Source organism: Erythrolamprus reginae, unplaced genomic scaffold (assembly GCF_031021105.1).
Source record: "Erythrolamprus reginae isolate rEryReg1 unplaced genomic scaffold, rEryReg1.hap1 H_32, whole genome shotgun sequence".
Lineage (NCBI taxonomy): Eukaryota > Metazoa > Chordata > Lepidosauria > Squamata > Dipsadidae > Erythrolamprus > Erythrolamprus reginae.
Genome location: NW_027248487.1, coordinates 17306 through 43126, shown reverse-complemented (window position 1 = coordinate 43126; position 25821 = coordinate 17306). Strand labels below are relative to the sequence as shown.

The window sequence follows — 25821 nt, the reverse complement described above, 5'->3', positions numbered from 1 at the left end:
GAAGGAAGGAAGGAAGGAAGGAAGGAAGGAAAAACTTATGACCACAATTGAGCCCAAAATTTGGTTGCTAAGCAAGAGCATTCTGAGATTCATCACATTTTGCTCAATCCATGACATTCCCTAGGTCTAACAGTGATGTGCAAGCTAGGGAAGTACATCTGAAGGGATATATAATATTCTAATGTACAGAGGTTATGGTTAAATGTGTGGCAGAAAGTGGACTCAGATTAGGTTTTTCCTACTGCAGTAAATGAGGTTCAATGTGTATAATTTTAGAAGAGCTCTCTCTCTTTCTCTCTTTCTCTCTCTCTCTGTGTACATATAGTAGATAATGTATATTTTTGAGTGCAAAAGTTTAATATATATGTACACTTATGGCATATATACAGTACATATAGGATTAAATAGTATATTTTGGATGTTCAGTAATAGTAAGTATCTTGTGTCTCTTTGAGGCAAGGAGAGACCAGGCATCCTAACCCAAATCCTTGATATGAGTGATGTCAAGTTGACCACCTTTAAGCCACCCCCCGGTCACATGACCTTTAAGCCACCCCCGGTCATATGCTCATCAAGCCACTCCTACTCAGTCACATGGTTGACAAGCCACCCCCCACCCAATCACATGACCATCAAGCCATGCCTACAAAATAAGCCACGCCCATGGTCTGGTAGTAAAAATTTTGTGGCCCTTCACTGAGAATATGGTATAATGGCAGGATTGGATTTTGTTTTGGAGAGAAAAAAGTAAAAAAATAATGAAGTAGAAAATTAATAGATAGAAAACTAAAACATTCGTAAACAACTTAACTGAAACCCAAAAGAAAGAACTAGAGAAAGATCTGGAACTGCAAATTGAAAAAAGATCAAATATTTAGGAATTTGGCTTAATCTAAGATGTTTCTCAATAAAAGACGATAATTATAAAAACTGATACAACAAATGAAGAAAGATTTAGAGATTTGATGGAAATTACGGTTAACATTATTATATTGGATAATAGTGATTAAAAAGAATATACTGCCAAAATTATTGTATTTATTTCAAACAGTCCAGATAATATTAGGAATCTTTTTGAGGAGCTAAATAAAATAAATGAATAAAATCCTATCTAACAAAAAAAATTATTTGGCAGAATTAGAAAGCATGGATAAATTGACAGCGCCGGACTCACCCGGCAGGCAGGCTTTGCTGGAGGGACCGGGAGACACCGGACCCTCATGGCGGCCGCCATCTTGGATCCCGAGCGAAGTCTCGCGAGGCGAGACTTCGCTCGGGATTTCGGGCCTGCATTGGCCTGGCTGCTGATTGGTCCGGGCGGGGCCTGCCTGCCCTATATAAGGGCGGGCAGGCCCGAGGCTCAGCCTTCTTGCCCGGACTGCAGCCCCGAGCAGACACTTGTTTGTTTGCTCGTGGCAGCCATTTTGAGTGCGACCTCGTGTGCGGCCGCCATTTTGAGTGGCCAGAGTCGGGCGAGGAGGCCTTTGGAGGCGTTTTTGACAGGAGAGGAGCAGTACTCAGCGGAGCCAGCATCGGCTGGTCTCCGCTCTGGTTTGGAGCCTTAGTCGCCCCGGTGGTCGGGGGTCTTGGGGGGGCTCCCCCTTGGTGGCAGGGGTACCTGGGAGGGTGCGGCCCTGTCGATAAAGGGCCTAGGTGTCTGGCGGTGGGCAGTGAGGCCTTGTTGCCACCGCTGTTGTGGGAGGAGGTGTGACTTCCTAGGTCTGCATTGGTGAGGCCTGCTGCAAAGGTAGGCCTTGCCTTGTGTGTGCAGGCTCTTTTGGGGGTTGTTCCCTTTCCCCCTTCTGTAAAAATAAGATTAACTGAATTGGCACATGGCCCCTAAAAAGAGGCCAGCCCAGGCCCTTCCGGCCCAACCTGTGGTGCGGCCCAGGAGGGCTGCCAGGCCTTCTGCCCGGGCTCGGGCTGCGGCAGAGGCGCCCCCGGGGGTGGTCCCGGTGGCAGAGGGGGTGGGATTTATGCCCCCAGTCCCTCAAAATGAGGTGTCTCCTTCTCTCTCCTGGGCCAGGGTCCTGGAGCGGCTCGATGAACTGGAGCGGTGGAGGTCGGGAGCAGGCCCGGAGGGGCTTCCCATGGCTGCCTCCGCTGCATGGGGTTCTGACCCCGAAGATGATCTTGCCCAGGAGGGGCAGGTGGCCTACACCGCGCAGCTGGCCCACCCCGGGCAGAGGGCCCATACCGGGCAGACGGCCCAGTCCGGGCAGACGGCCCAGTCGGGGCAGTGGTCATCATTCCAAGGCCCAGCCAGGATGGGGCCCCCGTGGATGTCTTCCACCCCTTATGGGGCAGGTGAGGTTGCACCACACACTAGCACTGCATCGCTCCTTCCTGTGCAGGGTCCTGGGTTTGTCCCGCCTGCATTGGGGAGTGGCAATAGCTTCCTTGGGGCTTCTGCAGGCACATGTGGGCAGGTTTGGTCCCCACCGGCTCCGCTGGTGGGGGTGCCGGGGGTATCTTTTCCACCTGGGGCAGGGGTGGGGGGTTGGATCCCTCCCCCGCCGGCCATTATGCCACCGCCCCCTTTGGTGTACCCACCGGGGCTTGGAGTCTTGGGGACGGGGGCCACCACGGTGTGGGACCCGTTTGCTAGCATCAGGCCTGGGGCCATCCCTTGTGGGTTGCCCTCGACGCCATTGAGCTGTCATCTCCACCCATCGGTGAAGGAAGCGATCTGGCGGGGGGAATATGTGGACCTTTTCTCCCTTTTAAATAGGGAGGTCCCCAAGCAGGACAAGGAGGTAGTGCCTGGGGAGAAGGTGAAAAAGACGAAGGTCACAAAGTGTTTCAGCTCTTGGCTGTACGCTTTTTTGACCTTCGCCTCGGTAGTGATTCAGAGGCAGCCGGGCAGGGCCGCTGCTTTTCTGAAATACATTGATATAATAGCGCGGGCCCACTTTGAGTATGGGGGTACGATCTGGAGGCATTATGATAAGGGGTTTAGGATGCGTATCGCCCTTGACCCCCACTTGCCCTGGGATATGGTGGTCCCGGACCTTTGGTTCCGGGCCACTCATATGTCTGGTAAGGAGGGATGTGAAAGGACCGACAGCGGTCACTTTATGGAGGAGGAGCCCACGACTCCCGCGCCGGCCAAGGCCGCGGCAGGGAGGGCAGATAAGGGTGCCTCCCCGGCGTGCCACGAGTTCGCTGCAAAGGGGGCGTGTTTTCGTCCCTTTTGCAGGTTTAGGCATGCATGTGGGATGTGTGGGGGGAACCACTCCTCAGCCGTGTGTCCCCGCTCCAAGAAGGGGGCGGAAAAGAAGGGCGGGGGTTCCCCAAGGCCTCCCCCACCTGCTGGGGGTAAAGGGGCCCAGTCCAATCAATTTGCAAGTGCTTGAGGGTTGGTTGGGTGACTACCACCCTCGCTCGAGAGCGGCCGCTCTCTTGCTAGGTTTTTCAAAGGGATTCAGGATCCCTTATATGGGTGTTAGGAGGGCCTTCATGGCAGACAACCTTAGGTCGGTTGTCGGTCATGAGGACATTGTTAGGGAGAAGATTCGGAAGGAGGTGGCCGAGAGCAGGGTCCTCGGGCCCTTCCCAGAGCCGCCCTTCCCGAATCTTCGTGTGTCTCCTTTAGGTGTGGTCCCCAAAAAGGCGAGTGGTGAATTTAGGTTGATTCACCATTTGTCTTTTCCTAAAGGGGAGTCAGTGAATGATTTCATTCCTGACGAGCTTTGTTCAGTCCGGTACGCATCCTTTGATGCAGCCGTGACTATGGTTAGGAAGTGTGGGGTAGGAGCCCTTATGGGTAAATGCGACATTAAGTCGGCATTCCGGCTCCTCCCCATACATCCAGACGACTTTGAACTGTTGGGCTTCCATTTCGAAGGTGGTTATTACGTGGACAGGGCTTTGCCTATGGGTTGTTCTGTCTCATGCTCTCTTTTTGAGAGCTTCAGCACCTTTTTGGAATGGGCACTCAGGAGGCACAGTGGTCTGGGTTCAGTCGTTCACTACCTTGATGACTTCTTGTTGGCGGGGCCTGCGCATTCGGAGCAATGTTTAGCTCTAATGCGGGACTTCGATGCCCTTTGTGCTCAGTTAGGGGTGCCTTTAGCCCCTGAGAAGACCGAAGGCCCCGCCACCAGGATTACCTTCCTGGGTATTGAATTGGACTCAGAGGAGCAATCTTCCAGATTGCCCCTAGAGAAGTTGCTCAAGATTAGACCAAAGCTCGATGAGGTGCTGGACTGCCGGAAGGTTACCCTACGGCAGCTTCAGGAATTGGCAGGCATTCTTAATTTTGCATGTCGGGTAGTTGTTCCTGGTAGGGCTTTTTCCAGGAGGTTGTACGACGCGATGAAGGGGCTCCGTTTGCCCCATCATCGTACCCGCCTCTGCGCTGGGGTCAGGGCTGACCTCGGTGTGTGGCGGGATTTTTTGGTCAGGTTTAATGGTTTGTCTTTCTGGAGGCACGAGCTTCTCTTGGAAGCTGAGTTGCAGCTCTGTTCTGATGCCGCGGGGACTTGCGGTTTCGGGGTAGTGTTAGGTGACCAGTGGTGCTGGTCGGCGTGGCCTCCGGAATGGAGTGCCTCTTCATTGGTTAAGGACCTTACGTTCTTAGAGCTCTTCCCCTTAATAGTGGCCTTAGAGCTTTGGGGAGAGCAGTTTAGGGACAAGACTGTGCACTTTTGGTGTGACAACCTAGCGGTTGTCCATGTGGTGAATGCCCTGTCCTCTAAGAGCGACAGGGTCATGCGGCTTGTCCGCCATTTTGTGCACAGGTCCTTGTCCCTAAACGCGTTGTTTTTGGCTAGGCATGTCCCCGGGTTGGATAACGGGGTCGCTGATGCCTTGTCCCGTGGTCAGTTGTCCAGGTTTCGGACCCTGGCCCCGTGGGCCCGAGAGTTGCCAGAAGTGTTCCCCGGCCACCTCTGGAGTCTGGGGGGGATCCAGAGTGGTGGAGAGACGAGGCATCCCGGGCGATCTCCTTGTCTGTAGCGCCCGGCACCCTCAGGGCATACCAGCGTGCAGGTAAGGAGCTTGGGGATTTCAGGCAGGGCAGGGGTTACCAGCTTTCGTGGCCCGTCCCTGTTGAGCACCTGGTCGAGTTTTGCGTCCAGCTTAGGCAGCGTGGCCTGTCGGTTAGGACGATCCGGTCCAGGTTAGCCGGCCTCGCCTTCCTGTCCAAGGCGGGGGGGTTTGTGGATTTTTCGGGTGATTTTCGCATCCGGAAGATGCTGGAGGGCTGGCTGAGGGAGCAAGCGGGGGCCCCTGGTGACACTCGTCGGGCCCTGACGGTGGAGCAGCTGTCTTTACTTAATGGGGTTTTTGACAGTCTGTGCGCCTCATTGTACGAGGCCCGTCTTTTTAGGGCGGCGGCTTGTGTCATGTTTTTTGGGGCCCTCAGGGTCAGCGAGGCCATGGCTTCGTCTCAGGCTGACACTTCGCTCCGAGCCCTCCAGTATGCTGATCTGGCCTTTAGACAAGGGGGGGTGTCCCTTGTATTACGGCAGTCTAAGACAGATCAGCTGCACAGAGGGGTTACCATCCAGCTTGGTGCGACCGCGGACCAATCGGTGTGTCCGGTGGCCGCCCTACAGCTTTACTGTAGCTTACGGGGGTCGGGGCAAGGGTACCTGTTTAGACATTGGGACGGTGCCCCTCTGACCCGTTACCAATTTTGGGTGCTAGTGTCCAGGGCAATGGCCCGGGTAGGTATGGATCCCGCCGGTTATGGAACGCATTCGTTCCGTATCGGCGCCGCCACTAGCGCGGCACTTTCTGGTTTCCCGGCCCATCGGATTCGGGAGATCGGCCGCTGGCGGTCAGCGGCATATTTGGGTTATGTTAGGCCCACTGAGGATCCTAGGCAGGGCTTAGGCTAGGTAACCTCTCTGTGTGTGTCCTCTTGCAGGTCACCAGGCTAACATGAAACCGACGGCGCTGCTGTGTGGCCACAGCATGATATTTTGGGCCGGCCGCTCAGCAGCCAGGAGTGCCATCGGGACCCAGCTGTCCCTGGGGCAGTGGGTCAAGGTTGCCTGGATGGGCCGGAGAGGTATGCGGTGGGAGGGTCTCCTACCGGCGTTGCTGGGCGCTCAGCATTCCGTGGCTGCGCCTGGCGGTATGGTGGGGGCGGCTCCTCGGGGTCGTGCCCAGGTGGGTTTGGGTGGGCAGCGTCCTGTGGCCGCACCCAGGTGGCTGGTATTGCACTTAGGAGGCAATGACCTGTGCATGCTGGGAGGCCTGGCGCTGATCATCCAGGCACGCGAAGACCTGCGAAGGCTTCGTGAGGTGTGGCCCACCACGCAAGTGGTGTGGTCAGAGATCCTACCTAGGATCGTGTGGAGGGACGCCTCTTCCCTTAGGGCCATTCACCGGGCAAGACGTAGAGTGAATAGGGCCCTAGGCAAAACAGTTAGGGAACTAGGTGGGGTTGTAGTGGCCCATCCCCTCATCACAATAGACCGGCCATGGCTTTACCGGGCCGACGGCGTTCACCTGTCAGAACAGGGGAACGCCATTTTCTTACAGGACCTGCAGCGGTCTCTGCGTGAGCTGGCGCAGATAGAGGGGGGAGTCGGGGGGCCAAGATAGAGATCTGACCCCCGCTCCGTGGCAGGTTAGGGGCGGAAAATTGGGGTGGTTTAGCAACCGCGCGTTCTCCCTTGGGCATCTTTGGGGATGATTGACAGGTTCTCCGCAAGCTCATGGAGGGAGTGTCTGCCTGAGCAGCTGGGGGGAACCTGTCTTTGGGTCCTGCACCTTTAATTCCCGGGTTCCGGGTAGCCGGTGGGACCCCCCTCATGCTAAGCATGGCAGGGTCGCAGGTGATGGACTGCTCCCTCACCTGGACTTGCATCGAGATACGCCCATGAGTTGCCCAGGAAGTTTTTTGTCATACGTCATTTCCGCCCCGGAAGTATTTGTTTGACCCTGCAGGTCCATTTCCGGGTCATAGTTGATTATGCTAATATATGCAAATTTAATGAATAAATTATGCAGATTTATGTTAATAAAAATGACCCAATTTAAATCCAGCTCTTGTGTCCGTGTCGTTACTCCGTCTCTCCAGCAAATGAAAGCATTATAAGATAACAGAAGCAGAGGTGATTTAGACACTTGGAAATCCAAAATGGGAACTTTATCATCAAGTGATGGAGTTACTATGGATTAGGGAGAGAATAAAATTAGATAATGAAAGGGTGCTAATGATTGAAGGACATGATTTACAGGCAGGCTGCCATGCCTTTTTATGGGACAAGCATAAAAAGACACATTTAAACTTCTATCAACACCAAATAAGAGAAGGGCTAATATGGATATGGGGAAAAGTTAAAAAGAAATATTATACAAAATTGCCAAATTGGGTTTTACCAACGAAGGCAACTATATATACAAATACATTAGATAAAAAAAGATGATGATATAAATAATTGTTAAATAGGCAGAGCAGGGGTAGGTTCCTTACCTTTTTCCACCAGTGCACTAGAACTCACAAGCAGTTATGGAGGGCTGAGGAAAAAAACATCAGTGCATCTCTTTGGGCAGCATTGCACATAATCAAGTCATGTCAGCATTTGGTGTTACAAGAAGGATTGGCATTCAGACTGGCTCATGGAGTCTCTGATGCTTGGATCCTGAACTTTGACGATTCAACCTCCAATTAAAGTTATGGGTTCTTTGAACGTTCTACAGATTAACTCCTTTCTTAGTTATTTGATTTTGTTAGCTCAAAATTTGCAACTTGGAAATAGACTTCTTCAAACCTGTAATTGTGTGGCTTTCTGTTTTGAATCATCTTGTCAGGACAGTCACAGGTGGGAGGAATAAAATAAGGAAGAAATGGTCTCATTGGGAGCTGTAGTGAGCACAGTCTGAGCACAACATGAGCTCATCCCTAAGGCCACAGCAGAAGAAGACACTGAAATCTGGAAAAAGCTCTTCAGCCAGCTTCATTTCCAGCAGATAACAGCTAAAAACTACAATGAGGAAATTATTCATGTTTCAATCTATATTTAAGCCAAAGTTCACAAGTATTAAATAAAAGTATTGCAAAATTATAAAGTTAATAGGGGTGCCCAGTGATGGGCTACAAAAACTTTTATTACCACACTGTGGGCATGGCTTATGCATTTTGTTTCAACATCTTTCAGTGCAAATAGGGTGCTTCAAAATTTGCTACCAGAAGTGCATTCCTGACCGTTCCTGTAGGAGCCCATCACTGGTTACCCCATCACTAGGGGTGCCCTTAAATGTTAATCCTACAGTTTATTCAGTATAGCCATTTTCTCAACAACTCTAGAAAATGTGTCCTTTATCAATTCAGTGCTGAAGCAGAGGAAATATTCTCCTAAGATTTGGTCCAAATCACACCACAGGGAGAAATTCCTTTAAATTCTCAATTTACTCCTCTTATTTAAGATGAAAAATGAGGTATCATTTGAATTAAAATTCTAAGATAAAACCACATAGTCCATTTTTTTAAAAATGCTAATTTCAGAGTGTTTTTTTAAGGGGGATACTTAAGAGGTTTTCAATTATTATAGATGCATCTTCTTATGCTATCTGCCACTTAAGATGAAAGTTTTAGATACTATGGAACATTTAAGGGTGTTGAATGTAGCTCTTTTTTAGTTAAAAGGAGAAAGACACTGGCCTTTGCTATGGCCAAGAGAGCTTCCAATCATTGTCAGGCTTTGTATAAAACAATTACCCCCTTTTTTAGTGATTTGTTGATTTAAAATGACTACAGCCCTCCCCCCCCCCCATCTCAACAGCAATTGTCTCTCTGATCTCCAACCAAGAACTTCCTACTGATATCATTATTAGGTTCTTTAAGTGCAAGAGAGATTGACTGGTATTAGTCAACAACGGATGACTGATTGTTTTTATTTAATCAGCCTAGCCTAAGCCATCTTTACTGCTTTACTGCTAATATCTTATAATAATAACAACAGAGTTGGAAGGGATCTAGGCAGGATTATCCAATATCTCCTTTAAAACTTCTAGTGTTGGAGAATTAACAACTTCTGGAGATAAGTTGTTCCATTGATTAATTGCTATAACTGTCAGGAAATTTCTCCTTAGTTCTAAGTTACTTCTCTCCTTGTTTAGTTTCCACCCATTGCTTCTTGTTCTACCCTCTGGTACTTTGGAGAATAGGTTGACTCAGTGAAGGGCTACCAAAAACTTTACAACCACACTGTGGGCTTGATGGTCATGTGACCAGGTAGGAGTGGCTTGCTGGCCATGTGGTCAGGTGGGAGTAGCTTGACAATCATGTAACTTGACCAAGGATATTCCAGAACAATACCCATATCAATGGACTCAAAACAAGCAGGTCATCAAATTCACCCACATCCTAGAAGTAAGCAGCTATAGAACAGTGAAATTACAGAAACATCTCACTTGGAATTTTGAGAGCACATTGTGAGCATTGTCATAAAGGTGTCTTCATGATTAAAATGGCCACTCACAAAATAATCAGTCACTCAAAGGCAACAATCTAAATTGTTCCTTGCTACTTTAGCAGCCTAAGTAAATATCCCAAAATGCTCCATTCTTCATAACAATCTTAACCCTCTTTCCTGCAGACTACCAAACAAAATCAAGGTTTCTTGCAAAACATTAGGTTTCAAGTATTAGTCCTTGGAGAGGGGCAGCATACAAATCAAATAAGTTGTTGTTGTTGTTGTTGTTGTTGTTGTTGTTGTTGTTATTATTATTATTATTATTATTATTATTATTATTATTATTAATTTTCTAGAGTCCCCAAACTTGGCAACTTTAAGACTTGTGAATTTCAACTCTCAGAATTCTCCAGCCAGCTATGAAGACCTCTGTTCTAGAGAATACTGTAGCCATCTGGGCAGTAGCCCACCCCTGGTTATAAGCTTTCAAAAAATAAAGTACTGTACAGTACTTACTCGGTTTTTGAAAAAAATAATTTTTCCTCTTCCCGATATGGAAATGTAGGGATTTAAATAAAGAGTTCCTTCAAATTTTGGCAGGACAAATAGGCCAGGACAATCAATTCCATATCAGAGTTGCACCGATCATCTATTTTAGTGACACCGCATAGTGCATCATTTATAAAATTGTCATCTTGTGTCTCATGTAAATAAGCTAACATTTCTCTTTGCAAAGGGAAATTAATTCTTTTGTCAATTTTATATTTCACCCAGTCTAATAAGGACTCTTTACTCTTAGGAATCCAAATTCTTTTTTCAACTGTCTCATTCTTTTTACTTCATTTAAAACCCACCTCTGTCATCAAGCGTGGGGGAACTGAAACATCTCCCCTTGCCTTTGTTGTTTTCTGTGTATGATATGACTGTATGCATGTTTTTTATATATTGGGGTTTCTTGTTTTTTAGATTTTTAAAATGTATTATTGTTATTTTAGAGTTTAACTATTAGATTTGTCATTATATATTGTTTTTATCATTGCTGTGAGCCGCCCCGAGTCTACGGAGAGGGGCGGCATACAAATCTAAATAATAATAATAATAATAATAATAATAATAATAATAATAATAATAATAACAATAATAATAATAATAATAATAAAAACCAAAAACAAAGTGAAATCCAACTGCAAAATCACGCCTAAAAGATTTATGACTTTTTAACAGTGTCCGTAAATTTGTATTCCAGTTTTCGGAATGGTGCTCCTCTCCTACTTCTAGGACATAAAACAGCTCATTAGAAATGAAACTAAACCTATTTGCAGATGATGCAATTATACTGACCCAGACCCCGATGGAGATAATTAAAGGCATAAGAAATATTTTGCAAGAATTTAAACAGGAATCGGGATTGTCGGTCAATATGGAAAAATCAGAGATTATGTGCTTAAATACAGGTCCGAGAGAGAAGATAGAAATTAGGAAAGAATCAGAGTTGAAGTTAGGATTAAAGAAAATTAAGTATTTGGGAATTTGGTTATTGAGAAACCCGGCAAAAGTTGAGGAGTTGAATTATAAACAAATATGGAGGAAAATGTTGAAACAGATGAGGAGCTGGAAAGAGAAAAAGCTAAGGAGAATGGCTAAAATAAGAGCATTAAAAATGATGATACTTCCCAAAATGGTGTACTTATTTCAGGTATTGCCAGGGGGTTTATTAGCATCAAAGTTTGGGGAGTGGGATAAAAAACTTAATTATTGGGTTGAAGAAGCTAAGAGACCGAGAATAAGGAAAAAGGAATAAAAAGAGGGCGGATGGGGAATTCTTTGTTTGGAGTTGTATAGAGAAGCATTTCAAATTGAAAGATTAATAGAGCTGAAATTATTTGAAAATAAATGGGTAAAATTGTAAAAAGAGATAAATGGGATGAAGAATAGAGAATTATTTTTTATAAGGTGGAATAGGAGTGATTTAGATAAATGAAAGGGACAATGAAAATTTGGAAAAAATGGCAAGGGAAAATAGGATTATATAAATCAAAACTGCCATCGCTATATGTAATAAATAGAGATAACAAAACATATCTAAATAGGGTTATAGGAGAGTTGAAGGAAAGAGGGATAATTAAGATAGAACAGTTATATGAGAAGGATGGGAGGCCAAGTAGAAATCGTATAGAATGGTGGTTGGGTAAGGAAGGATTGCTACAAATAAATGCAATATGTAAATTTCTGAATGAAAGGGAGAATAAGGAAGCACTATTTAGGGAGGAGATAGAGTTAAAAATAATAAGAGAAAAAAGTGAGGGTACCAATATATATAAGATGTTAGTGCAGTCAGACAGGGATGTGATCCAAGGATTGACTAAATGGTAGCAAAGTGAGATACAAGTAGAGGTGCAAGAGATGAAAAATACAGTGGAGAATATAAGGAAAACTAAGAATACAAGAGTTAGGGAAATGAGAGGGAAAATATTACATAAGTGGTATTACACACTCGTTCAACTCGCATACTTTCAGCAGAATGTTAAGGGTATTTGTTGGCATGGGTGCCCAGATAAAGGAATGTTTATGCATATGTTTTGGGAATGCCCAGTAGTGCAGAATTTTTGGCAAAAAGTGCAAGAGGATATTAATAGGATGTTAAATATATGATGGGAATGGGAAAATTTAGGGAAATAAAACAAGTAGCAATAGAAAGCGCTCAGGCGGTAATAGTCTTGGGTTGGAAGGATGTGACAAAATGGACAATGCAAAATTGGTACCGGTATATGGTGGACCACATTCAATTTGAGATTAAGATAAAAGGATGAATTTGGTTAATGAAACAGTTTTGCGACAACTGATGGAACGATGGGACAAAGTAAGACGATATATGGCGAGTAGAATCCGAGACCAAGCTACAAGAAACAAATTGGACTCACTTTATAATATGTAAATAGATACTCTGTTCTTGGGTTAAAATGGGTTTATACAAGAAACACCCCCAATTTAGTGGTGGGTTATGAATGTTTGTCTGGTGGTGGGCACAATTCACAAAGCACTTGTTTTATGTTGTGTGAGTGTTTATATTGTAAAACAGCTCTAATCTTGAGCTGAGATGAACACTTCCTGATGATTATCAAGTTCCTTAAGTGTGAGAGGAATTGATTGATGTTGGCCTACTCAAAGGACAACTGTTCATTTTAAATCATCTTTCCAGCCCACAGAGCCCATCTCTTGTCTTTGCTTAACGATTGAGAGCCCTCTTTAAATTAACTACCAAAAGATATTTATGCATACTAAATATAATTTTTCTGCTCTATTATTACATTTGTGACATAGAAACATAGAAACATAGAAGTCTGACGGCAGAAAAAGACCTCATGGTCCATCTAGTCTGCCCTTATACTATTTTCTGTATTTTATCTTAGGATGGATATATGTTTATCCCAGGCATGTTTAAATTCAGTTACTGTGGATTTATCTACCACGTCTGCTGGAAGTTTGTTCCAAGGATCTACTACTCTTTCAGTAAAATAATATTTTCTCATGTTGCTTTTGATCTTTCCCCCAACTAACTTCAGATTGTGTCCCCTTGTTCTTGTGTTCACTTTCCTATTAAAAACACTTCCCTCCTGGACCTTATTTAACCCTTTAATATATTTAAATGTTTCGATCATGTCCCCCCTTTTCCTTCTGTCCTCCAGACTATACAGATTGAGTTCATTAAGTCTTTCCTGATACGTTTTATGCTTAAGACCTTCCACCATTCTTGTAGCCCGTCTTTGGACCCGTTCAATTTTGTCAATATCTTTTTGTAGGTGAGGTCTCCAGAACTGAACACAGTATTCCAAATGTGGTCTCACCAGCATTCTATATAGCGGGATCATAATCTCCCTCTTCCTGCTTGTTATACCTCTAGCTATGCAGCCAAGCATCCTACTTGCTTTCCCTACCGCCTGACTGCACTGTTCACCCATTTTGAGACTGTCAGAAATCATTACCCCTAAATCCTTTTCTTTTGAAGTATTTGCTAACACAGAACTGCCAATACAATACTCAGATTGAGGATTCCTTTTCCCCAAGTGCATTATTTTACATTTGGAAACATTAAACTGCAATTTCCATTGCTTTGACCATTTATCTAGTAAAGCTAAATCATTTACCATATTACAGACGCCTCCAGGAATATCAACCCTATTGCACACTTTAGAGTCATCGGCAAATAGGCAAACCTTCCCTACCAAACCTTCCCCTATGTCACTCACAAACATATTAAAAAGAATAGGACCCAGAACAGACCCTTGTGGCACACCGCTTGTAACCTGACTCTGCTCAGAATACTCGCCATTAACAATAATTCTCTGATGTCTATGCTTCAGCCAGCTGCAAATCCATTGAACTATCCAGGGATTAAGTCCAATCTTCACTAATTTATCTATCAGCTCTTTATGTGGAACCGTATCAAAGGCTTTGCTGAAGTCCAGGTAGGCAATATCCACAGCACCACCTTCATCCAACACCTTTGTGACATAGTCAAAGAAATCAATGAGATTAGTCTGACATGATTTGCCTTCAGTAAAGCCATGCTGATTTGGGTCCAATAAGTTATTGTTTTTTAGGTGCTGATTTATCCTCTTTTTGAGTAGAGTCTCCATCATTTTAACTACAACTGATGTCAAGCTAACTGGCCTGTAGTTACCAGCTTCTTCTCTACTGCCCTTCTTGTGAATAGGCACAACACTGGCCATTCTCCAATCCTCAGGAACTTCTCCTGTTAACAAGGATCGGTTAAACAAATCAGTCAGGGGGGTAGTAATGACAGATCTGAGTTCTTTAAGAACTCTGGGGTGGATGCCATCTGGACCCATTGCCTTATTTATCTTTAATCGTTCAAGTTCTTCTAAGACATCGGCTTCTAAGATCACTGGAGCTGAATCCGTACAGCTGGAAGCAATGCTATATCCCTCTATAGTATTATTTTGTACGGTGTCTTTTGAGAAAACTGAACAGAAGTAGCTATTGAAATGGTCAGCAATCTCCTTATTCCCATTAATGGATGTATTATTCCTGGTACTAAGCTTCGTGACACCGCAGTTTTTCTTTTTCTTATCACTAATATATCTGAAGAAGGTTTTATCCCCCTTCTTTACAGATTTGGCAATTTCTTTCTCTTTTGAGGCTTTAGCAGCATATATTATCTGTTTTGCCTCCTTCTGTCTCATTTTATACACCTCCCTATCAGCTATACTTCCAGACTCTTTATACCTCCTATAGGCAGCCTTTTTTTCATTGACTATAGCCCTTACATCATTGCTAAACCATAGCGGTTTCTTCTTCCTTTTACCTTTAGTTATTTATCTTACATACAGTCCAGTGGCTTTTAAGATGGCCTTTTTTAATACAGTCCACTGGGTGCTCGCTCCTGCCATTTTATCCCTCCCCTTTAATTCATTATCTAAATATTCCCCCATTGCATTAAAATTTGTTTTTCTGAAATCCAATACTTTGGTTGCATTATAGGATTGCTCACAATGAGTTTTTACATCAAACCACAAACATAGGTGACAGTAGGTTAGACAATATAGTGGCATGATGAAAAACTAAATGAAATGTATTATGTATGCATATAAATAGCCAATATGTAAATATGTTACGGTAAACAGAGTTATCTACATACCGGCCGCGGATTGGCCAAGCCACGGCCGGGAAATTCAAGCAGCTGTCAAAGCCGCACCTACCAGGGAAAATTCTTTTAAAAAGGGAAACCCTTGCCATGCGGTTTCTTCTTTGCCACAATTTAGTGTTTTTTAATTTGTTGTGATTTCTTTCTGTTATACGCTGATTCCCAATAAAGACAAATCCGGCTACCACATGTTGACCTCCATTGATTCAAACTTAACACTGGCGATGAGAGGAAGTAGAACCAACGCTCAAGAAGAAGTCATGGAAGCATCTTCAGTTGCACAGGCTCCAGAATTTTTCAACCCAGAGAAGACCAACTGGGACACATGCATGGATAAATTTGAAAATTTCTTAGAAGCATCCGGCAACGAGGATGCCAGTGACAACAGAAAATGCACAATCTTCCTCAATCTTTGTGGGCTACTGATCTACGAGCTCGCTCAAACGCTAATGGATTCAGACCCAGTAAGGTCGATACTGTGGGCCACCATAACAGCAAAGTTAAAGGCACACTTCAAACCGACCAAAGCATCAAGAGTCTACCGGCACAAATTTGAGAATATGAAGCAAGCCGAAGGAGAGAGAATAAACCAATTCGCCACTCGTCTCAGAGCGCTCCTCTCGAAATGCAAGTATGAGAACCCAGAATCCAGGCTGAAAGACAGACTAATCTTTGGTATGCAAAATACAGCCCTCCAGAATAAGGTCATCATGGATGAAGACACCACATTGCAGGAGGTCCTCAAAGCCGCTCAAGCTATCGAGGTCTCCGGAGCAGCCACAGAAGACTTAAAAAGAGACTCCACAACTGTAAACCTTGTGAAAACTGACACAGTGAAGACGGAGGAACCAAATGGACCGGAAGTAGAAAACACCAGCCACAGCAAACAATGCTGCCTGTAGATCTCCTCCATGAACGGTGGGAACCAAGGACACCCAACCAAATGCCAAGGATGCAGAGGACCCCATCCAAGAGCAAGGTACCCCTTCCGAGACGTGATCTGCCACTGCTACAACAAATGCGGACACATCGCCAAAGCTTGCCGCACAATCCTGCAGGACGACTTCACCCCCCAGTCCAGAAGTCAACATCCATCTGGGAACAGTGGATACAGAGAAAACTGTCCTTCCTACAACTCCTCCAAAAGCTACTCACAGAGAGTGGAAGGCAACATCCGGAATCAGAACCGAGGTAATTGTTACCCCACAGTAAACTACACTGGCCCCAGGGCAAAGAGTAAAATTTCGGTGTCCCTCTTGTTAAACATCCAACCCTGTAACGTGGAGCTGGACATGGGTTCGAAATATACCATCATACCATGGCACAAAGTTAAACTGTACATGCCGAACCTAACGAGGGAATAATTAGAACCAATTACAACTGTGCAGGACTTTTAGGAAAACAGGATTCCAATATTTGGACGTGTGAGAGTTCCCATAACTTTTAAAAACCATGTATTAATGCTGCCATTGATTGTAGTAGAAGGGGCTAGATACAGACTATTGGGAATGGAATGGATGGACCCATTAGGTATAGAGGTAACCAAATCCATAAAATTCAACAACACCCAAATGCCGATTTCACTAAGGAATTTCCAGAGGTATTCGCCATGGGTTTGGAAACTTACAAAGGGCCTCTGATTTCCTTAACCTAAACCCAGCAATCACCCCATTACACCTCAAGTCCCGAAGAGTCTCTCTTCCACTCCTACCCAAGCTAGACACCCAATTGGACAAACTCATAGCCCAAGGAATCCTAGTTCCAGTGGATTATGCCCCATGGGAAATGCCAATAATGACCCCACTTAAGCCTCATGGGTCTATAAGAGTTTGTGCTGATTATAAATCAACTCTTAACAAAGCACTCCAGCACAATGCATACCCAATCCTGGTAACCCAACACTGCTACACTCATTAAGGCATGGAAATTTTTTTTGCAAATCTGGATCTAGCTCGGGGTATCAAGAGATCCCCATAGATGAGACCACAGCTTTGTGACATGTTGTGAGCCGCCCCGAGTCTTCGGAGAGGGGTGGCATACAAATCCAAGTAATAAATAAATAAAATAAGAGTTTATTCCATTTCGTTTGAAAACAGTACTCATATTTAGTAAACAAACAGTTGCTGTACTGCTGAAGAAGCCACAAATAAATCCCAACTGACCATTATTTCAAAAGAAAACTTCGGAGAGGGGTAGCATACAAATCTAATAAATTATTATTATTATTATTATTATTATTATTATTATTATTATTATTATTATTATTATTATTATTATTATTAGTGACACACAGGGGGGGCTTTAAATGCACCAGGCTTCAATTCGGAGTAAGTGTAGCCCCCAGAATTTTCCAAGGCATAATGGAGAGACTGCAAACAGGCTCCCAGGTGTTGTTCCATATTTTGATGACATGTTAATTTTGGGAGAATCTCAAAACCAAAGGATCAGGGAAGTCCTTAAAAGATTTCAAGAAAAGTGTCTCCATTTATGGGCTGATAAATGCTTGTGGGGAGTTCTGAGTGTTGAATTCCTCGGATTTAAAATAGATGGAACAGGAATTCATCCAATGGAGGATAAAGTAAGGGCAATCAAGGAAGCCCCGGAACCCCAAAATAAAACTGAATTACAGGCATTCCTAGGTCTATTAAACTTTTACTCTGTTTTCTTAAAACAGAAAGACACAGCAGCGGAACCCCTGCATAGTTGAGGTTCGACTACTGCAATGCTCTCTACATGGGGCTACCTCTGAAGAGTGTTCGGAAACTTCAACTTATCCAAAATGCAGCCACGTGAGCAGTCTTGGGCCTTCAAGGAATGCCCACATCTCACCATCACTCTGCGGACTGCATTGACTACCGATCAGTTTCCGGGCACAATTCAAAGTGTTGGTTATGACCTATAAAGCCCTACATGGCACAGGGCCAGATTATCTCCGAGACCGCCTTCTGCCGCACGAATCCCAGCAACCAGTGAGGTCCCACAGAGTTGGCCTCCTTAGGGTCCTGTTGACCAAACAATGTTGGTTGGCAGGACCTAGGGGAAGAGCCTTCTCTGTGGGAGCCCTGGCCCTCTGGAATCAACTCCCCCCAGAGATTCGCACTGCCCCCTCCCTCCTTGCCTTCCGAAAGAGTTTAAAAACTCTTAGATCTTCCCCTGACCACTGAATGCCTTAAGTATGATTGTTGAATGTTTGGTTAATAAGTAATTTTTTAGGTTAATCTTCTCTTTTTAATTGTTTTTAATATTGTAGCACTAATTGGATTATATTACTGTTCTTTTTTTATATATGCTGTGAGCCGCCCCGAGTCCTCGGAGAGGGGTGGCATCCAAATCCAAATCCAAATCCAAATCCAAATCCAAATCCAAATCCAAATCCAAATCCAAATCCAAATCCAAATAAATAAATAAATAAATAAATAGATTGTTACAGAAGGGATCCAGCTGGCAGAACAGTTCACTTTTAATAAAATAAAGAACCTTTTGTCCTCAAATAGTGTGATTGTCCAATACAACACCACCATGCCTTTAAGACTGACTTGCAATGCCTCTCCTTACAGAGTAGGTGCAGTCCGTGTCCACATTTTTCCAGACAGCATTGAGGCCCCCATAGCATTTTTTAAATGACCTTGTCCAACGCAAAATGAAATTAGAGACAAATTGATAAGGAGGCATTAGCAGCAGTAGCTGGTATTAAAAAATTTCACGATTATCTCTATGGGTGGCAATTTCAACTAATCACTGACCATAAACCACTTTTGGTCCTCTTTGCAGAAAACAAAGCTACACATGCCTTTATGGCCCCTAGAATGACCAGGTGGTTGATCTTCCTATTTGGCTACAATTATTGCCTAAAACACTAGGGGGGGGGGAATTAGCCATGCAGATGCCTTAAGCCACTGCTGAGAGCCTAAGGTACTTAACGATCCAACTCCAGTGGCAGATGTCCTGTTAATAGAATTGGACAATCACCTGACAGTCACAGCAGAGGAAGTAGCCAGAGAAACACAAAGGGACAAAACACTTAAAGCATTAACAGGTTGTATACTCAGGGGATGGGCAGAAGGAACACTTTAGGAAGAGCTGAAACAGTACAAGAGCAAGAAAATGAAACTTTCCATACTGTAGGAGGAGAGGGTGATAATACCCGCAACCCTAAGGGACAAAGTAATTGACATATTGCACAAAGGCCACCCAGGGATAGTGAGAATGAAGAGCCTAGCCAGAAGCCACTTGTGGTGGCCAGGCCTAGACACAGACATTGAACAGTGGGTGGCCACTTGCAGCCCTTGCCAAGAATCCAGACCAAGCCCCCCCAAAACAACACCGACAGAATGTGAGATGCCTAGGGGCCCTTGGTCAAGATTACATATAGATTTTGCAGGGCCTATCCACTCACAGTAATTCCTCATAATGGTAGATGCCTATTCTAAGTGGCTACAGATAATTCTCATGAATTCAATCACCACTTGTGCAACCGTAAAAGCGTTGCAGAAATTGTTTACCATGCATGTATACCCAGACTTAATTGTATCTGACAATGTAAATAGCCAATATAGTAAACAGAGTTATCTACATACCGGCCGCGGATTGGCCAAGCCGTGGCTGGGAAATTCAAGCGGCTGTCAAATATGCACCTACCAGGGGAAAAATCTTTTAAAAAGGGAAACCCTTGTCGCACGGGTTGTTCTTTGCCACAAGTTACTGTGTTTTACTTTGTTGCGATTTCTTTTTGTTATATGCTGGTTCCTAATAAAGGTGAATCCGGCTACCCCATGTCAACCTCCATTGCTTCAAACTTAACAAAATATTCAACAAGTTTTCAAAAATACTTACTTATCTTCTGGAAGATGTAGTTCTGTCTCTGCATGAGACAGAAATGCAGAACCTTTGGCAAAGAGGTATTTTAAATTCTGGCAGTGTTGTATACAATAGGCCAGGATCATCAATTCCATATCTGAGTTGCTCTGATAATCTATTTCAGTGATACTACATACTGCATTTTTTATGAAATTGTCATCTCGTGTCTCATATAAATAACTAAACATTTCTTTTTGCAATTGAAAATTATGTCTCCTTTTTGGAATATTATTTTTCACCCAGTTTAACAAGAATTCTTTATTCTTAGGAGAAATTTCCCATCCAAATTCTTTTCTCAACTCTCTCATTCTTTTTTCTTCATTTAACAAACCAAAGAGGAAGTGAAATCCTACTACAAAGTCAGACCTAAAAGACCTATGTGTTTCTAACAATGTCTGCAAATTTTTTCCCCACTTTTTAGAATGCTGCTCATCTCCTTCTTCTAGGACATAAAACAATGCAGCAAAAAACTCCTGGAAGCTTAAGTGAATGAAGCTATAGGTTTCAATACAATCAATGTCTCTTTTGAAGACACTTTGATTTAGAAAGAGAGGGATGTCTTTTTGATCTAAACCATGCTTCTTGACTTCTTTCTCCATGAAAAATATTTTCCGTTTCGAGACTCCCTCTGCAGCTAAAGAGGACAAACCTTTTACATTTGCTTGGACATCCTGTTTGGATTCTTTATGGTGAAACTTTAACAAACTGGAGAGATATAGCATATATATTGCAGTGAGGGTGTATGGTGTCTTCTGGAGATCCTTGCCTCTCTCCAGCTCCTGTTTCATCACTGTGCAGATGATCCAGCTCACAAGAGGAATCACACACATGGTAAAAAGGGTATCATTTTGTTTAACAAATCTGAGAGCTTGAGTTGCTTGGTCTTTCTTTTCAAAAAACGTGTAAAAATATTCTTCTCTCTCTTTTGTGGAAAACCCCAATATCTCAAAACAACGTGGGTGTTCTAAACATTGATAGAGTTTCTCCAAAGCAGTTGGTCTTGTTGTGATTATAAGAGAGGATTTAGGAAGAATCCTTTTTTGAAATAAATTACTCAAAATAATTCTCACTGGCTCCTTCTTCCAGGGATCAATGCAACAATAGTTTTCAGCCTGATTAAAGGAATGTCTTAATTCGTCAAACCCATCAATTATGAACAGAAGTTTCTCTTCGTTCCTCAGTATGTTTTCAATCACATTTTTCACTTTTTGACACTTGAGCCATTCATTTGAAATTATTTCTGCAATGCTAGTTTTCTGGGACTCTGCATGGAAATTCATCTCACTGCAGCTAATATAGAAAACATAATTAAATTTATTTTGGTAAAGTTGTTGAGAAGCCCAGTCAAATATGATTTTTTTGGCCATCATTGTTTTTCCAATTCCTGCAGCTCCTTGCAACACAACAATTTGTGGAGTTAATCCATATTTATCAGGGTTAAATAATGTTTCAATGCTGGTTGAAACCTCAGCTCTTTTGCTGATGATTTCAAGATGTTTCCTTCCCATTGCCAGAATTTCATCTTCTTTCTCTTCTTCTGACTGGTGATTATCTAGTATGATCAGCTTTGAATATCTCTGGTTTAGGGGCAGGTATTCACCAGGAATAGCATTAGGATCTTTGATCATTGCATATTTTTTTTTAATGTAGTTTCTGTATTCTAAGGGAAGAATGAATGGAATTAGAAGCATTAAAAATAAGCCTGCACAAGACACGCAATTAAGTGTTTTGTTTCTGTATCTTTTTCTTGGGGCAATCTCATCTGCTCTCTGAATTAATGAATTTGGGGGAGTTGTAGGGTACTTTTTAATTAGTTTGTCAGAACTGATAATAGAAAAATTCTTGTTAATCAATAGATTAAATATTTATCATTTTAAACTCTTTTATTCCACATAATGTTTCTCAAATGATTGCATTAAATACTTATAGGTTATATAAAAGTGGGGGTTTTGGACTTCAATAAATGGAAATCTTTAAACATTACCCCCTTGGGATATGATTAATACTTCCATAATTAGTGTAATCCAGAGGTGGGTTCCTACCAGTTCAGACCGGTTCTATAGAACCAGTAGTAACTTGGTGACTTAGGTCCCTAAAGCCAGCAACAATCTAGGCCTGCCAGGTCCTGGAACCAATTGTTTTGTCATTTTGGGTTTTCTTCATTGCCTGCACAAAAGTTAAGTATTGTGCATGTGTGCACATATGCATGGCACATAATATGTGTATGCATGCACAAAAAGTGCATCCCTGAGCAAACTATCAGCAAAACAAACCGGAACCACTCCTGGTGTAATCCCCAGCATATTTCATATTTAATATGGATGGGGTTTTTTATTCAGAGAACACATACAAATATACACAAACACAGAGATGATGGATTGCCTATAAATTAAATATATTATTTGATAAATTTTAATGGGGTTCTTCAATTCCAGCTGGCTATTTCAATGTATTATTATCAAAAGGTTTTTGAATGTGGCTTGACTTTCCATAATTCTGAATTACACCATTATGCATATATTCTGACAATACCAAATTTGGAGCAACTTCGTTTAATATAAATTCTCCTTCCTACAGTCTTTTGGATTATTCATATGTGGCATTCTTGGAAGCACTGTCCTCAAAATATAGTAGATTAGACATAAACCCTGTCACAATTACATTTCTGAATATTGTGACATATTATTTCAGGAAATGTTTGATCTTATTATACTTTTTCTTATGCTAAATTGATGCAATGCAATAATCCAGAACTTAAAATTAAGATTTGGATAGATGCTTGATTTTTTAAATTTTATTTTAGATTAGTTAAGGAATGATAATAATGAGATTTTATTATTTCCTTTTTTAAAGGATAAATATGTTTTTATTTCAAGCATTTAATTGACAATAATTACAGCTGCAGGTAGTTCCCTCCAACTGCAATTGGAAATTGCAACTCAGTTGCTATATGATGCAGTTGTAAAGAGAAAAATCAGAGACCACACTTACGACTTTAATTCTAAGAGTGGTTGTTAGCAAATCACCACAGGGGGTTAAGGATAATCTCATGTGACCATGATTTGCAATTTTCTCTCAGCTTCCCCCTTGACTTTGATTTTTGGAAGCCAGCTATGCAGGTTTCAAATAGAATGCTGGTGACCAGGAGAAGCTGTGACCCACCATAAATGCACATCAGTTGCCATCTTAATTTGGACCAGTAGTATTTTAGCTTGAGAGAGACACATAAATCATTAGAAGTGATAACCAAATCTTATGACACTCAAAATCCCACAATTACTCTTTATTAATAATGGTATTCAATAAATCATTTTGATTTGCACATTTTAAAAAGTGAATGGAATAAATCAGTAGAGATTGGATCCAATTTAACAACAAAAGATTAATCATTTTGACATCAAACCTACATTAAAATGTTTAATAATATAAATTATTAAAAATAATTTTTCAACATAAAATAATACTTTTTACTTGTAGATCCCTATAACAGTTGTACAGAAAAATAATCAATAAGCATTGCCATTTTGGAGAAGAACCAAGAATAACTGAATTTCCTTTTGGGAAATTCAAAATCAGGGATCATTTAAATTCTTCCTTTTCTCTTTCCTTTCTTCTTTCCCTTCTTTTTCTCCTGGTCAGCATTGCAAAACCATCATGGAGTTTTCCCCATCAAGATTTTTGAGGTCATTAATGTTTACAGTAGTTTGCATAGAAGGGGAATGAGAAGGGAGAAACTGCTCATGCTAAATGAGTTTTACACATAATTCAATAATCCTTTGAATGATTCCTGCCTTACCTGATGAAATTGGAAGTTGGTGAGCATCAACATCTACAATTAAAGATGAACTAAAATTAGTAAAACACACATTATAAAAATTGGTAAATCACAGAGCATTTTTAAAAAATAGATAAATGCATGGGTATATATTTTCTATCAATGTCTACATTTATAATGTAGATTAGATTATTTAATAATTCCTATTCCTTTCTATATACTTATTTTCCTCTTTCCCCTTTTTCTTTCATAAGCAGGCTTGAACGGACTAAGAGGCCACACGTAGTGGTGAAAATTACAGTAGGTAACTGTGCCCTTGCCCTCTCTCCCAGCCCTGCATTGCTTGGAAGAAGGGAAACTGTCATCAAACCTTTCTCACTGTTCGTAAGCCAAAATCATCCACATATCAAGTAGGGCTAGTACAAATATACTACCTATGCCCAGTGATAGGTTACCCAGGGATAGGTTACCAATTTTTATTACCACACTGTGGGCGTGGCTTATGCATTTTCTTTCAACATCTTTCAGTGAAAATTGGGTGCTCTGGGCTGGAGCTCCATTTTCACTACTCCATTGTGTTCCCCCCTGTCCGGGCAGTAGCCCACCCCTGCCTATGTCCTAGGCCTGTGATGGCAAACCTATTGCACGCATGCCACAGGAGGCACGTGGGGCCATCGCTGCCGGCAGGTGAGCCAACATCCAGGTCAGCACATGCATGAGTGCCTCCTGCTAGCCAGCTGATTTGGGGGTTTCGACCAGAGATGCAGGAGCATGCGCAGGCTTGAACTAGGCTTAACATTTTTATTTGACAGTGATAGGAAAGTGCCAGATTGAGTGACTGTGCTGATGCTTAGGTAAGGTTTGATTCCAGCTCAAGATAAGGAATCTTAAAAGAAAGCCCCACCCTGAAGTTCCAGGGTACCATTGCTAATCATAATAAACAACAAATAATTGGATTCAAGATTGAGCTGGAAAAAAATTGCCATTTGATCTTAAATGGAGATAACATTTGTGTAATATGCTGGATTTTCTTACCTTTAGTTTCTTCAAGATTTTTCGCAAGATCATTTCTATTGCATTTTCGAAGGACATCAGTGCATATCTCTAGAGCATCTTCTCCATAATGTTGAATCAGGAGGTCTACAACTTCATGTTGTAGATCAGCTTTACCCAATGAAGCCTTGGGAATTTTTGGCCTTCCATCATAATTAATAGTATTGAGCCACCATTTAAATTCTTTAAATTGCTTCTCCGTGAGTTCATTCAATGCATTGTAAATATCTTCTTTAATAGTGTTACTCATGTCAACTATGATGGAGTATATCCAATCTAAAATTAAAATTAAAGAATTAAACTAATATGGAAAATCAGATCTGAATGGATCACATATCGAAGACCACCTTCAAACAACCCAAATGATACCAATATACATAGACATCACTAGAGTGTATTATTGCTAAAGGGAGGTGGAGGGCCTCAATTATAGCATCAAAGGCATGGTCAGTGCTTACTGTATATCAGATCAAGAACTTTTAATATGCAAGATACAAGCTGAAGAAAAAGAGATAAGGTATGATATTAATTATACAGTACCTGTATTTTTTGGAGTATAAGACACTCTTGAGTATAAGACACACATTAGTTTTTGGGGAGGAAAATAAGAAAAAAATCTGCCTCTGCCTATCAGTGCCCATTGGTATTCATCTGGCTAACAGCCTTGCGGTAAACAGCAAATAGCCTGGTAAGCTTCAGCACATTATTGTAGCCTGATTCAGCACAACCAACTGATTGGCGGGTGGATAGGCCTCCCAACCAACTGTTCCAGGCTGTGGGATCATCACAGCCCATTGCCGCCCCCACAAGTTGTGTTTTTTGCCTCTGCACATTGCGTATTTGGACTCTGCACATCATGGTTTTTGGCCTCTGTGCTTCACAATTTTGGCCACCATGCATCACCATCTCTGTGCATCGCATTTTCGGCCTATGTAGGTCACATATTTGACCTCCACATGCTCATTTTATACCTTTTCTAGGAGCAGGGATCCCCACAGCACATCACCACTAATTGCTGCCACCATTCACCATCATCAGGCTGAAGTTCCAAGCTTCGTGCTGTTGTAAAATGGAATGTTTGCAACTGTCATTTCTTC

At 42.6% G+C, this 25821-nt stretch overlaps 1 protein-coding gene across 1 annotated transcript in view; it reads right to left on the bottom strand.

Moving 5' to 3' along the window:
• LOC139155602 (uncharacterized) overlaps positions 1–25605 on the bottom strand; it is a 109421-nt gene extending 83816 nt beyond the window's left edge. The window contains exons 1-3 of the mRNA XM_070730801.1: positions 24707–25605; positions 23693–23725; positions 19873–21556 (exon numbers count right to left, since the gene is read on the bottom strand). Coding sequence (XP_070586902.1) covers positions 19873–21556; positions 23693–23725; positions 24707–24974 — 1985 coding nt within the window. The 5' untranslated portion in view covers positions 24975–25605. The remainder of the gene's footprint in view (positions 1–19872; positions 21557–23692; positions 23726–24706) is intronic.
• Between the last annotated feature and the right edge of the window lie 216 nt (positions 25606–25821).